Raw genomic sequence first — 14,954 nt, 5'->3', positions numbered from 1 at the left:
AACCATAACTATAGAGAAGAAAAGAAGACTAAACCACAGATGACTGCTATGAGACATAAAAATGTGGGTTTGAATAATGTTTGGGTGCTAGGCTAGAACAGCCTGGCTTTTGCATATGTTGCTGAAAAGATGAAAATATTAGCAAACTGTCTGTGGAAAAGAACTCTTAGCATCAACAAAATTTTATTTGAATGACACTCCTGGTTCTTGTGTTATGCCAGGCATAAACCTCATGTCTTTTGAGATTGCTACATCAATGCTAGATAAAAGAAGAACACTTCTCATAAAACACCAGTGCCTTATTAATGAGAAATCATATGATTAATCAATCTGATTACTTAGAAGTCAATTTATCTGTAGTGCAACTGCTAGCAAAATGAAAATAAGATTACTGTGAGTACAGTTTATTAATAATCCTCAGTATGTCATTGATTCAACTTGATTATAACACAGCAGGCATGTGATGCACAATATTACAAAGACATTAAGCCAGCCTGACAACAGTGGATACAGAGGAGGTTTATGCTACTGGATAAGGCACAGAAATCCTGAAGTGTAAGTGACCATTCAATTTTCAGATCTGCAAGGAATATATTATTTTATTTTATTTTATTTTATTTTATATAAATAAAGCTGCTGAAGCTTTCCAGTATCCAGCTCTTAGGGCTGTTGAGATCACCTGAAAGAGTCAGTGTGGAGTTGAGGTACAGGCCTTGTACATCCCAAACAAACCCTTGAACTTCTTCACATAGAAAAGCAATTTAGCAGACACAAAGGGGAATTCAGGGTCCCTGAAGGGAAACCAGTCACACACAGCTCATGAGGCTGTTTCATCCCACTGGGATCTCCCAAGACTGCAGTAGATATGATCCTATTTTGAACACATCTACTGTGATATATATTCCCTATAGGTTATGGGCTAAAGAGAACTTGAGGAAGTCCTAGCACTTCTTATTATTTAGTAGATTTTATTATTCTGTAGATTATTCTCTTCTAGTTTGTTGACCACAAAATTTTGTTCCTTCATATTTATCTGGCCTTTTGTTCCTTCATATTTATCTTTTATTTTTACACAAAAAATATCTTCTTTCAATAATAAATATCTTTGTTGTCTTAATTGTGCTTGAAAGGAAAAGTGCAGTATAGATAGAGAGAAAATATTAGAGAGGGAAGAAGGAGGAAAGAAGAAAGGGAAGATCTCTGCTAGGTAGAGGAATGGGAAGAGACAGGAAAACTTTAAAAAACCCCAAACAAACAAGGTTTAAATAGGATTAATTATTATAACTACTCTGCTAAGCCAGGAGATGAGGAAAGTGTCAGTGATGTCCAGAAGCCACTTGGGGAGATTTAGGGAAAATGCACATGTACAATCCAAAGCTGCTGGCATTTAATTAGTCTCCACAGTGAGAAGTCAGAAGTGCAGAACGAGAAGCCTTCAGGATGTGTCATTAAGCACTGGCACCTCAGCAACCCAAACACAGAAGATTAGGTCAGGAAGTGGAAAGAAGAGCTGATTGATGCAGACTATCTTTAGAAATTAAGCCAGTCAATTGTTTTTCAGTAAGGAAAAAGCAAACCAGTGACATAAACTAGATGAGCACTTCCACAGTCAACTTGTGGGCCTAAAAAGAGCATTAACTCTCTGATGCATCCAAGTTCTATCAGGAAAAAAGAGGGGAAATGGGAAGCATTATCTATATATGATATATCAAGGTAGGAGTCTTCTACTTTGTATTCAAGAGATGTCTGGAAAACGTAACTTGGTAGTTTTATCATCATATTTCAGCACAATTCTGGCTTTTCTTGGGGTTTAAGACTACTGTAAATCCAGCCACTACTCTACTGTGTTCAAATCTTTTCTGAACCATGTACGGTTCAGAAAAGGACTGACCTTTGTTGGCCATCAGGTGCCCACCAAGGCACTCCCCTTCTTCAATAACACAGAAAAATACAACAAGAAGCTCAAGAGACAAGGCAAGGACAGGGAGATCACTTACCAACTGTCATGGACAAAACAGATTCTACTCGGGGAAATTAGTATAATTTATTACCAATTAAATAGAGTAGAATGAGATATAAGAACAAATCTAAAGCCATTTCCTCCCAGGCACAGCCACCTGCTCTGGCATGTGGCTCTCCAGGGCTTTGTCACCAGGGTCTTTATCACAGGCTGAAGGGAAATCTGCTCTGGCACCTGGAGCACCTCTTTTCTTCCTGTTTCACTGACTTTGGTGCCTGAATAGTCGTTTGTTTCCCATTTTCTCACTCACAGCTGCTGGACAGTTGTTTTTATTTTTTTTAAATATCACAGAAGTTCTACAATCATCGCTGATGGGCTCAGCTTTGGCCAGCAGTGGGTCCACCTTGGAGCCAGCTGGAATTTTCCCTGTCTGTATAGGGGAAGGTTCTTCCTTCCTCTCACAGAAGCCTCCCCTGGTTCCATCCCCCTCTGGTACCAAAAACCTTGGCACATAAACCCAAAACACCGTGCCACTAATCCATCTGTTGCATATGATGACACTAGTGAGGACAAAATTTACTTTTGTGAGACAATCTGCTTCTTGACTTTGTAGGATTTATACCAAACCTATAAAACTGAATAAATTGTGGAGTTATTAAGTGCTTCAGACACCACAAACTAGTACTTTCCTTGGGTTTTATGCCTAGACCTGAGGAAAAGGATGCAATAGGAATCATTTAGAGTTCCTACCCTTTACAAACTTCTGCTCATTTGTAATAGTTTGGGAAGTATTCTGGAAAAATAATCTATCTGCAGCTGTCAGGGGAAAAAAAAAGTTCTTTTTGGTTTACTCACAATAGCTAAAGCTAAAACAAGAAAAGTCTTGACTGTTTGCAGTCTTACAGTAAACTGAATAATCAAATTTGGTTCCCTAGAAAAGATACTAAACAGAAGGCACTTGCCCAGGAGGTGCATTTTAAGAGCTAAGCCTGGAGACTTCTTAGATCGAGGAAAACACAGAAATGCACATGAAATGTAGAAGCAGATGAAAACAGAACTAAACAAAATTAAAAACAGGATAGACCTACACTAAGTGTTTCATGGCAGTTTATGACATAAAAAGGAACTAACCAATGTCCCTATAAAATTGATTTTCCCATGTCCTGCCTCCCAGTGAAGCTTTGTCAGCCTTGGAAGACCAGATCTATTAATGTTCCACCCTAGCTTTAGCCAGTTTCATCAAATCAGAACAGTTTACAAACAGAAATATGTGTGGTATATTTTGAGTTCTGGTATTCAACAGTTACTAATTCAGACATGCAGTAGGCAAGGTCCAAACAAAAATAAATATATATAATCAGAGAGGTCTGCAGGTTCTGGGGTTTTTTTTTTTATTTATTGAAAAGGGTAGGATCCATTCTCATGCCCACTGGCAATGATGCAAAATTCTCCAAACCAATGGAAGTTTAACAAACACATTCGAACCACCTGGAATAGTATCTACAAGTTTTAAAGGGAAAAACTTGACTCAGTGCCAAGTACTGCAGCACAGTAAGAACTAATACTACTCCTCTTCCTTCAATCCTTTATGGTTTGATATAAACTCCCATATAAACCAGCAGTCAGTCACATGGCCTTTGCTTGGAGCTAGGTCTACACCCACAACTGTTTATTTTCTAGCTCTGAATTTTTATTTTTTTATGTTAAGCCAAGAGAAATAGCCTTTTCTCATTATCATACAGCATGCATAGCAAAAACACCATCAGAGTCTATTAAATTAAAACACTCAGCTCAAGAACAGATGTCATGACTTATGGAGGTTTCTGAAGCTGAACGAATGCACATCTGGCCATGTGGACTGTGCAGCATTATATTTATGATGGTTTGGTGTGTGGCATTCTGATGACTGCAGGGCAGCAGTGTGCTAAAGCCAGTTCTTGGTAGAGCAGGTTTTTTTGGTATTTCATAGGTCACCTGCTTGGATAATAATAATAATTGTATTGGTTCTGACTGGGATGGAGTTAACTTTCCCCATGGCTGCCCTCACAGTTCTGTGCTCGGTGTTGGTGGCTACAAAGGTGTTGGTGACACCTCAGTGTTTTGGCTCCTGTTGAGCAGAGCTGGCACAGTACCAGTGCTGTCTCTCCAATATTCCCCCATTAGTAGGGTGGGGCAAGATCCTGGCAGGGGTCACAACCAGGCCAGCTGAACCAAACTGACCAAAGGGATATTCCATACCATAGGATATCTGCTGAGCAATAAAAGCTAAGAAAAAGGAGGAGAAGAGGGAGAATTCACTATTACAACTTTTGTCTTCCAGAGAAACCACTATACATACCAAAGCCCCACTTCCCAGGAAGTGACTGGACATCACCTGCTGATGGGAAGGAGAGAATAAATCATTTGTTTTTCTTTGCTTCTGCACATTAAACTTACTCTGTCTTTACCCACAATTTTTCTCTATCGCACCTTGTCCTGTTGAGGAGGGGAATGATAGAATGGCTTGGTGAGCACCTGGCTTCCAGTCAAGGTAAACTCATCAAAATTATACCATCATTAAAATTTAAAAAAAAAAAAAAAAATTACAGAGATAGGTAGAAGAAAGGGTTTCCATCTAAGGGAAAAATATGGGAAGGAAACAAGGTTTTTTCTAATTACAACAGACTAAGATTTTTCCATGGAGACTAAAAGCAAAAATGGGAGTGGAGAGCTTGCCTTTCCATCTCTCTTCTTACAACAGAGACTTGTCCAGAGGATAATGAAAATAGGCACCACTCTTCAAAGAAGCCTCTATCATGTGCTGTACAGAGATGTACAGAGATTAGTCTAAAATACAAACAGCTATTTAAATGTCTATGGTGTGACTGTCTACCAGAGAGGCAGAGGTTGAGGTCAGTTTGTTTGCCAAAAGCATACACTGGATAGCAGTCTCAGGCCAAACTTTCTCTCAGCCCTCGTTAATTCCCTGGTAGTTCCTCTGCACCAGGAGCTCTAGGCTTGCATATTTTTAATGTTTATACAGAAAAGCTTTGACAGGAAATGTTGAGGGAAGCTGAGGGCAGCATGTTAATCAGAAGCCTTGAATCACAGTTTCTTAACAGGTTAATGGTTGCAATATTCCGGGGTGAGTTTCTAGATCTGAGGAAACATTTTTGACAAAAAAGAAAAAAAACCCCAAACATTCCAAATCTAGCACTTAAAGAAATTAAAAAGTAATTTAAAAAAAGAACAAACCACAAAAAACCAATTAATCATTATTTTTAAAACAAACAACTTTCTACCAAAAATTGCACCAAGAGCTCTCCTTTTTACCTGCGGTAAGCAGCAAGATCAACGGCACACACTAACTGTGGGACCTGCCATGAGTAAGGCGTTGTAACACCCTTCCACCTACATGCACAATACTCTGGACACAAAACCTTCTTTCACAACATCCTTAATAATGACTCATGTCCTCTGACTGTCATACATCAGACCCGAAAGCCAGGACCTTTTCCTGAATAATTAACTTCACCTTACAGCAGACACCTACTCAGGTGAATCCCCTCTTAAAAGTGTCACTGTCAGTTGGGGGATATATCCATACATCTTGAACCGTGAAATGGTCCATGCAGGTGGGGGCTGAACACCCAGGAATTGTGTGCCCAAGTGTCAGGTGGTTCATGCAGAAATGTTTGAAGGGTTTTTCTTCCAACAAAATCCCTCTACAGGAAATATAAAACCATGACATGTTCTCCACAGATAATGTGGACACTTTGTGTGATCGAATTGAAGACATCATTTCTCATCCTCCTTACCTCTGAAGAAGTGGGTTTGCAGTAGCCAGCTCCAAACACTAGATTTTCTAATGACATACTGGACTGGTCTGGTCCCGCCTCCAGGTTGCCTTTACCAAGCCATGAACCTTTCCCTGGACGAGCGAAACTATAAGGAGAAAAATTAAGAAAAAAGTAATCAGAGCAGCATTGTTAGGGAAGAATCATTGTTGTCCCAGTATAATTTCCTTGCTTAGAAAAGATTTACAATTTTGGCAGGTTTTGCTTTTGTTTCTTTCAAGTTGCACTGTAAATTAATATTTTCCTTGAAAATGATCATTATCCTGTGTGCAGTAGCTCAAGCAATGTGGATGAAGTTTGTTTTCTAGGCATTCAGTCCAGTGGTTTGAGTGTTATCTTTCACTCACTCCTTTCTCTGCTGTCTTACAGATCTTTTTCCAGCAAAACATCTCACCAACACAACCTTTCCATCTATCCACAGGGATCACATTCTCATCAGCTTGCACCTTGATGGATGCAACATCTTTCTCTCTGGCTTTAACCACATCACCCTTCCTCTCTGAGTTGTGCATGATCTCTCCTAACTACCAGTATCTTTTTTAGCTTATCCTAAACTTATTATTATAGATTGGAAGTTTGGTTCCCATTTCTCACTCTCCCACAGCATTAGCTTTCAGCACCAAAAGGATAAGACTTCAGCCAAAAAACTACATTTATTTTTTCCGGGTGCAACATGATTTCACTGTTATCCAAATTCTTCCTCAAAAAAATGACAGAATGTAAGTTGCTTCATTCTCAGTGCTGACTCCTGTGGTCAGTGCTTCCTTCTGGCTATATATGTACATTTCCTACTGAAGACCAAGAACCCATTAAGGGTGGAATATCCTGTCTAGAGTTTACTCAGCATCAAGCCCACCAGAGTACTGATGTGCAGCCAGGGGTCATACTTTGGATTAAACTGAGCAGTAGTTACACCCCAGTTAATGATGTGGGCTGCCTTTATATTCATTGGAGAGGAATTGGCATTCCCAGCATATGAGTCATCTCTTGCTGAAGCAGTGATATCAAACAGATCAGAGGAATTTTACCCTCCAAGTATTTAATTCTTAATTGTGGACTGTAAAGCGAGGCTGGATGACCGCTTCATCAACAACTGGAGGTAGATGAGATAACCCCACTGTTAGTTCCTCTGATAACAAGTGCTGTACACAAACTACATCAAGATTTCAAGAAGGAAATCAGGCTACTTGTGGGGAATGCAATGAGTCAAATCACCAACCGTGATTGCTAAATTGCTGTGCAAGCAACAAGAAGGGTTCTTAAAAAACAGGCAGGCAAAGGTGGAACTGAAATAATGATCTGCAGAGAAAAAGGCAAACAAACTGCAGAGGTAATGCCACTGGCTTTGTTCTACAGCTTCCAGACTGGGATCAGCATCCACAGGCATCTGATGCCCACCCAGGCATCCCAAATCACATCATACCCAGGAGACCTGGTCTCCTTGAAAGAATAAAAAACTTCCAGGATGGAGAGCACAAAAAAAATCTTAAAACCATAATGTGCCATTCCTCTATGTAGATGTGTATCACATGGCCGCATCAGCTCAGATCAAACTAAATCATTGATATCCACACCTGGTTCAGTTTTTAAGGACAGATTAAAGTGCCGAGTGCTGTACAGAAACACACAGAAAACAGAGAATCATAGAATCACAGAACATCCCACGACAGAAAGGATTCACAAGGATCACCGAAATCCAACTCTTGACCCTGCACGGGGCAGCCCTAAGAATCACACCATGTGCCCGAGAGCATTGTCCAGGTGCTTCTTGAGCTATGGAAAGATCCTTATATTAAAGGTACAAGATGAAAGAAACATTCAATAATATCCATACAAAAGGTGAGGTTCTGGTGTGAAATAGAGTTTCTGCAAGATCAGAAAGAGAATCTCAAGCAAAATTACAAATTGGACCAGTTTCAGAAGGTTTAATGCTAATCCATGTCTTGTCTGTAGAAAAAACCTGCTGCTTATTATTTATAAATACTTGCAAAAAGGCCATTCCATAAGAGGGAGGATGGAGGAAAAGAAATTAGCAAATATCTGTTCTTGCTTATGTATACTTTAATTTATGTGATCAAAGCAATTTCCAGCTGGTTGCTGCTAAGCAGCATGAAGCCTTTCCATGTATTTCCTACATGCACCATTTAAGATAAAAGTAATAAATAAATAAATAAATAAATAAAGTTATTTCCAACAGACAAGAGCTATACACTGCTGTGAGTAATTTCAGCTGTTACTGAATGATGTTGTCTGCTGTGGTCTGCTGGAAAGGCTCAAGAAACAGAAATAAAAAATGATTGCTGTGGTATCAGAGAGAGAAGCTTAAATAAATATTGTGTGCACATGAAAAACTCCTCATTTGAATATGAGCAAAGCTTTCAAAGGTTTAAAGGGAAAGGAGAGCACTTCTTAATTCCTTTTTTTGTTTATTTATCTGTTGCTTTTACAACAGAGAAGGATTTTTAATCTGTTGGTTTTATGGAAAGTGATTTCACATAGCACTGTATAACAAAAACCTTTTTTTGGGAAACATGCCAAAACATCATCAGTCTGCTGAGGGAAAGTTTAAGTGGAAGGCTTACAAACTGCTGAGTCCCCCAATGTTTTCTGAAGTATACATTGCTTGAAGAAAATTTTTATTAGCAATAACAGGTTAATTTGCGACCTCTTTTTTTTTTCTTTTTTTCTGTATTTATTTCTTCTAAATATTTATGTAAACATGCTCATTTGTATGAATCACAAACCCTAGTTATTTATGTGTCCATTTGGACTATCTATTTAATAGCACTGATTTAATATCAACATTTAGATCCTTATCCAGTATGATAACCTTAGCTTTTAATTGGAATCAGGATAAAAAAGGTTAAAAGAGGTAACATGTGTGTCCAGGAGGATTACCATGGGTGCAGAACTATTAATATTTTCAGTGAAATGTTTTATGGGATATTTTTGAGCTGGCCTTTTGATGATCTTATGCATGAGACCAGGAGTAGTGAGGCCACGGCACAGGTTGCCCAGAGAATTTGTGGATGCCCCATCCCTGGAAGTTTTTAAGGCCAGGTTGGATGGGGCTTGGAGCAAGCTGGGATAATGGGAGGTGTCCCTGCCCATGGCAGGGGTGTGGAACGAGATGATCTTTAAGGTCCCTTCCAAACCAAACCATTCTATATTCTATGATTTTATGCCATTTTCCTTCAAAGCAGTCTAAATTATTACACAGTACACTAAACTGCCTTGAAAAGTCCTTTTTTTCCTTTGTTACAGCCTGCAAGATCCTAGCAATTTAAATTTAAGACCTTTCTGACTCAGAGGTTATATTCAAGCAATTATTCCCAGCAGTCATGGTTACCTTCTATGAATCAGTGTCCATGACTTTGTGATTTATACTTTTGGCCTCTGTAACATCTTTTGGAATGAATTGCATGTTGTAATAAGTGCTGAAGTTTCTGGTTCTTTTAAACTTGATGTTGCAGAATTGAACGTGGCACCACCAGGTTCTCGTATAGCACAAAATATTAAATAATCATTCCCTGGATTTTTATCTTCTGTGGACAATTCTCTTACATATAAATGAAATGACAGTTTCCTAGCATAAGAGATGGAATGGCCTTAATAAATGTGAATTCAGATGTGTTATTGAAGCAAATCAGAAAAAATACTTTAGGGCATTTTAATAGAAAGCCATGGTCTCTTTGAGATTAAACTGCCCAAAAAAGAAATACCTTTCTTTAATTTTTAATTTTGTTTTGGGGTTTTGAGAATTTTTATTTTAGGGACAGGGGAGGGTTTGGTTATTTGGGGTATTTTTTGGTAAGCAAAACAATCTTTTAATGAATTGAAGTTTTTAGGAGAATGGGGGAAAAAAAATTGGGATCTGATTCTTGTTTGGAAAAAAAAAACCTTTCTTGCTCTAGATGAAATGATCAAACTGTAAAAAAAAACCCAAACAATGCCCCCCCACTAACAATCATCACATTTCTAATGACAAGAAATTAAAATCTTGTGAGTAAATCAGGAGTGGAAATTCAGGAAATTAACTTGTATCCCATTTAGGCCAGATCCTTGGAGAAACCACTTATTTTCTCTCAGTCCCTTATACATAAAATATTACTGCTTTAAAAATTTAAAATTTAAGTCAGTCTCATAGAAATAGCATACTCAGAATTAAACCCTCACAGTTGCCACTACCATCTGTTTGCATTTCACCAGGAACTTCCTTTTCCCACAGATCAGGAAAATTGTAATGAAAACACTCCTTTCCCTCATTGTTTTAACTCAAAACTTTAATATAGCTTTTGGCAAATTACTACTGGCACAAGGCCATAGGGCACATGGGGGATCTGTTATGTATTTTTGAGAATAATCTGTGCATGTTTACAGATTTTGCTCCTCTAGACATGGTTCTCTCTTACCTAAGAAGTTTCACTAAGGTTATAATCAGTGACTGTAAAATGTTCTGAGCATTTTGTGTAAAACTGATAAGATTTATTATAATAAAAGTTTAATGAAAATAGATATCTCTCCTTAGGTCCCCAACAGAGTTGGGGCAGGGGGGGAATCTGGTTTGAAATCTTTAGTGATTTTGACTGCTGGAAAATTCTGGCTCATTTGTCCTGAACTTAACCTTAGTTGCTATAAAATTTGAAAGCAGATAAAGCCATGTGGTGATATTTAATTTACTTTTGAGTGGAATTTTTTTTTTTAATTGACAGATATTGTCATGTTTTTCTTATGTGACTTCTCAGCTGGTAGCACAGGAGAATGGCATGTCAAAGTGGAGGTTTATCTTTGCAGATACATAACAAACTACCAAATAAAAGAAAATTCAAAGGAAAAATCATCCAGTTATTATAGATGAGTTCTAAAAGGACAATAATATAAATCAGTATTCTTCTAATAAATATTTTATGGAAGGAATAGCTCTTTACTGCGTAAATATTCCATTTTATTTCTGCAGATTAATTTATTTGCAAACAGGGTGGAGAGGGAAAATAAGTGAAGAAGTTTAGTCCCCAGTATTACATTTGTGCAGTTTCAGATGGAAGCTGCCCATGAGTAGGAGTCAGCTACACTTCCACCTGCAGGAAAATGGACCTGTGTAATCTGCACCCAGATTCAAGGTGCACAAGGCAGCGGAGTGTATGTGTCATTTATAGATGGATCAGTTGTGCTTTTGAGGAACAGGAGGATGCCTGGAAGTATTATAAATGAGTTTAGGTGAGATAAAACTGCTCAAGAATGCCCAGGGTTGGCCTAATTCCTCAGTGCAGTGAAGCAGAGAACTAGATCAGGGCTAGATCAGCAATCTTTAAATACTCTGTGTCCTTTTGATTCTGTTTCCTCTTCCAGAAAGAACAAGGTAAAGGCACATAAAAATTGAGTGTCTGTGTCTTGGTTGCTCCATCAACAAAATTTATAGTATATTATTTCCCCATCTCAGATTCCACCAAGATTTCTTATTTCTGAACCAGTGACTTGGATGTGGGCAATTAAGAATTCAATGTTAATAAGTAAAATCCTGAAAGACTACTTTGTTTTTTCACATAAACTTACGTGTGAAAGTGGGGAAAGGAATAGAAAGTTGAGGAGAATCTAGAAAGCTGAGAAAAATAAACCCCTTTCTTGTCTAAGCAAGAGGAAACAGGTTTGCCAGCTGCCTGTGGATCTGCTTATCTGCAGTGATTTCAAGACTGGCTTTTTAAAATTTCCTTTGTGGTTTGGGCTTTTACTTTTTTGGGAAGCAGTGAAGAGATTTATGGAATTAATGAACCATGTTTCTTGTTTGCTTCCTAAGTGAGTCCAGCATAAGCAAGGCACTGTGCAGCATGCCTGAGACTAGGTAGACTTCTACGCCACCGACCTGCACATTTTCCTTTGGGAAAACCAGAAATATTTCTTGAAGTCTGAGCTATGCTGGAGCAAAGTTCCTTTCCTAACAGCTGAAGCTGAGCTAATAAGCACGGGTTGCAGTTACAGGAGCAGTTGTGAGGCCGGTGACAGGGAGCTAAGGGAGAAGTCAATGCCTCGGGCCAGAAACCAAACTCATCCATACAAATGAGAAAACTCGAGTCCAAATCCCCAGCTCCTCCTCCTCACCTTCCTCTTACAAGTGTCTGCTCACATTTAGCCTCTGGATGTTAGGTAAGAGAATGGAAGGTATTTAAGCTGTTTATGGAGGCCAGTGCCTCAGCACGGGAGCAGTCTCAAGCTTGAACACTGTTCCCTTTTTCTGGTTATCTTTTGACAGGCTTAGTGTGCTCATCTCCTGCCACCCTGGGTAAAATGAGGTTGCCAGAGGCAAGCCCTCAACTTTCCAAAGAGAACTGTCTCTTGTATCATATTAGGAGAGATGTGGCATCCAATTCTTGCTGTAGGTTCTGCTCTGCTTCTCCCACATCCCAAAAGCCTGAAATACTACTCCATGATCTGCAGGCGCCAAAAGCACTCAGTGCAGACACCACAGCCAGCACAGCAGCTGTCACTGCTCTTCCACAGCACAGCTCCAGCCCTGGTGTCACAGTGTCCCGCTGTGCCTGGTTGAAGGGTTTGGGTTTAGGGCAAGACACAGGTGAGGGAAGCAGTGTTTCAGGTCAAGACAACAGCTGTCACAACCACTGAGGCCTACATGCCAGTTCTCCCCTGTAATTGCACTCCTGCCTGGAAAGCAAAGTCTTGGACTTGGTCCCAGGCACTCCAGCTTCCTGAGCCACTTCTGGAATGCTTTTTAGAGAAGTCAAAGAACTCTAAGGGTTAAAGTAAGAGATTTTAACCAAGATCTGGCTTAGTGCTCTGTAAGGACAAGTAAAAGCCAAGCAGTCCCCACCCTGTTGCAGAGGGATGCAGCTGCCAAAGGAGCCAAGAGAGGCGGCAATCCAAGCACCAAAGCATCACACCATGCTTCTGGTCATCCACATCAACATCAACACAACATCTGGTCATCCACATCCCACATCAACAGCAAATATGACTGCTCTGGAGATAAATGGGGCAGCTTCCAGCCCACAAAACCCTCACGAGGTTCAACAGATCCAAGTGCCACTCCTGAGTTTGGGCATTCCCAGGTAAGAATACAGACTGAGACTCATTGAACAGAGCCCTGTGGAGAGGAAGTTGAGGGTTCTGGTGGATGGAAAACTGGAGAAGAGCCAACAATGTGCACTTGCAGCTCAGAAAGTAAACCACATTCTGGGCTGCATCCAAAGCACCATGGGAAGCAGGTCAAGGGAGGAGATTCTGACCCTCTGCCCTGCCCTTCTGCGACTCCCACCTGCAAGGCTGCATCCAGCTCTGGAGTTCCCAGCATAGGAAACTGTGGGATATTGTGGACCTCTAAGAGCAGGTCCAGAGGAGGCTACAAAGGTGATCAGAGGGCCGGAGCATCTCTCCTCTGAGGACAGGCTGAGAGAGCTGGGTTTGTTCAGCGTTGAGAAGAAAAGGCTCCAGGGTGACATTGCACCACCTTTCAGTACCTAAGGGCAGCTTATAAAAAAGAGGGAGAGAGATGTTTGACAAGGGGATGTAGTGATAGGACAAGGGGAAATGGCTTTATACTGAAAAAGAGATTTATTTCAGATATTAGGACGAATTTTTTTTACTGTGAGGGTGATGAGGCCCTGGCACAGGTTGCCCAGAGAAGCTGTGGCTGCCCCATCCCTGGAAGTGTTCAGGCCAGGTTGAATGGAGATCTGAGCAACCTGGTCTAGTGCAAGGTGGCCCTGACCATGGCAGGGGATTGGAATTAAAATATCTTTAAGGTATCCAACCCAAACCATTCTATGATTCTGTGATAACAAAGCTGGAGATAAGTTCATTCAAAATCTACCTCACCACCTTCCTACCCAGCCTCTCACCTTCTCAATAAATCCACAAAGCCTTTAGCAGTTGCCATGAATTTGGACCCTATCACAAAGCTGAGGGTTATACTCTTTAGAAAGGGCGAATCACAAAATTTCCATCCAGAAGCCTGCAAAGGATCCCAGAAATTTGAATTTCACTCATTCTCAGGTTGGTAAAAGGTGAGGGCTTCAAAGTCTCAAACCTAATGTAATATTTATTATATCAGAATTTTTAACCAGGACAAGCGTCAATATCAAAATGTTCACTTGTCAAAAAAGCAGGAGGTAATGGAGGCACCCTGCAAAGGTTCCCCCAGCAGGAGCTATTTGTGAGTATGCATTACCCTGAAGGGAAAGGCCTAAATTGGTCTTGCTGGCTTTCCTCTTTAAATATAGACAATATGGAAGAATTTGAACAAGAGTATCTACTTTGTCAACAGAGCTGACAAAACATGAAAAGCTGAGTCCACAGGGCATATATGAGCTGATAGATGTGCTTCAGGCAAAGTGGTTTTCCAGGAAAACTTCAATAGAGCAGTGAATTGCAATTTTATATAATTATTTCCAGGGTAGGTCTAGAACTGTTGCAATTTTACACGTCTATAGATATGTGTAGAAATAATATGTATACACACACGATGTATCATGATGGGACAGTTCAAGGTAGCAAATGAAACCACAGTGAAACACTGCATAGATATTTTTTCCATCATAATATAACTATCCCCATGTTGGGGCCCTCCCCCTGCCATCTGGTCCCGGGAGAGGGGCCCTGGGGGGGAGGCACGGGATTTTCCTAGCCCCTGGTCAGCCTCATTCCCCATTGGTTGTTTTGTGTTCCCCTGTGCGGGCAAGAACCCTCAGGTCCCGTGATTGCCTCAGTTCCTCGGCAGACCTCCGGCCATGCAGCTGGAGAAATAAACATCTCTGAAACATCTATCAAGAATCAGTCCATATGTATTTCTTTTCCATGGGCCTTGTTGTCTGATACACGTGTTGCAGTATCCCCACTGTAACAAATGGTGGTTAATACGGGCAGAGAGATCCCCGATCCCTAAGGACAGCGACTGATTTGTGAGTAAACTCTGGATTTCTCTTCTTGTTTTTGTTTTGCTGTTCCATCTCTAAATTATGGAGGAACCGTGGAAAGACTCTTGGTCTCAGAGCCTCATATGGACATTTATCTTAAACTTGAAAAGATTCTTGAACAACGATTTGTAAATTTTAGCCTAATTCAAGCTCAAAAGGAACTGAAACATTTCCTTGCATGGTTGTTTAAGAACTTTTTCTATGTTTCTTGGGATTTAATTCTTACCAAAGACT

General features: G+C 40.1%; 1 protein-coding gene across 8 annotated transcripts in view; it reads right to left on the bottom strand.

The window, feature by feature from the left end:
* Positions 1 to 14,954, bottom strand: part of FAM135B (family with sequence similarity 135 member B) — a 271,906-nt gene that overhangs the window by 46,551 nt on the left and 210,401 nt on the right. For all 8 annotated transcript variants that reach the window (XM_017746687.1, XM_017746686.1, XM_017746688.1 and 5 more), the window contains one exon: positions 5,758 to 5,884. In XM_017746687.1, the coding sequence (XP_017602176.1) occupies positions 5,758 to 5,884 (127 nt within the window). The remainder of the gene's footprint in view (positions 1 to 5,757; positions 5,885 to 14,954) is intronic.

This window comes from Corvus brachyrhynchos, unplaced genomic scaffold (genome assembly GCF_000691975.1).
Source record: "Corvus brachyrhynchos isolate BGI_N302 unplaced genomic scaffold, ASM69197v1 scaffold89, whole genome shotgun sequence".
Classification (NCBI taxonomy): domain Eukaryota; kingdom Metazoa; phylum Chordata; class Aves; order Passeriformes; family Corvidae; genus Corvus; species Corvus brachyrhynchos.
Note: the sequence above shows the minus strand (reverse complement) of the source record. Positions and strands in the feature narration are given on the sequence as shown.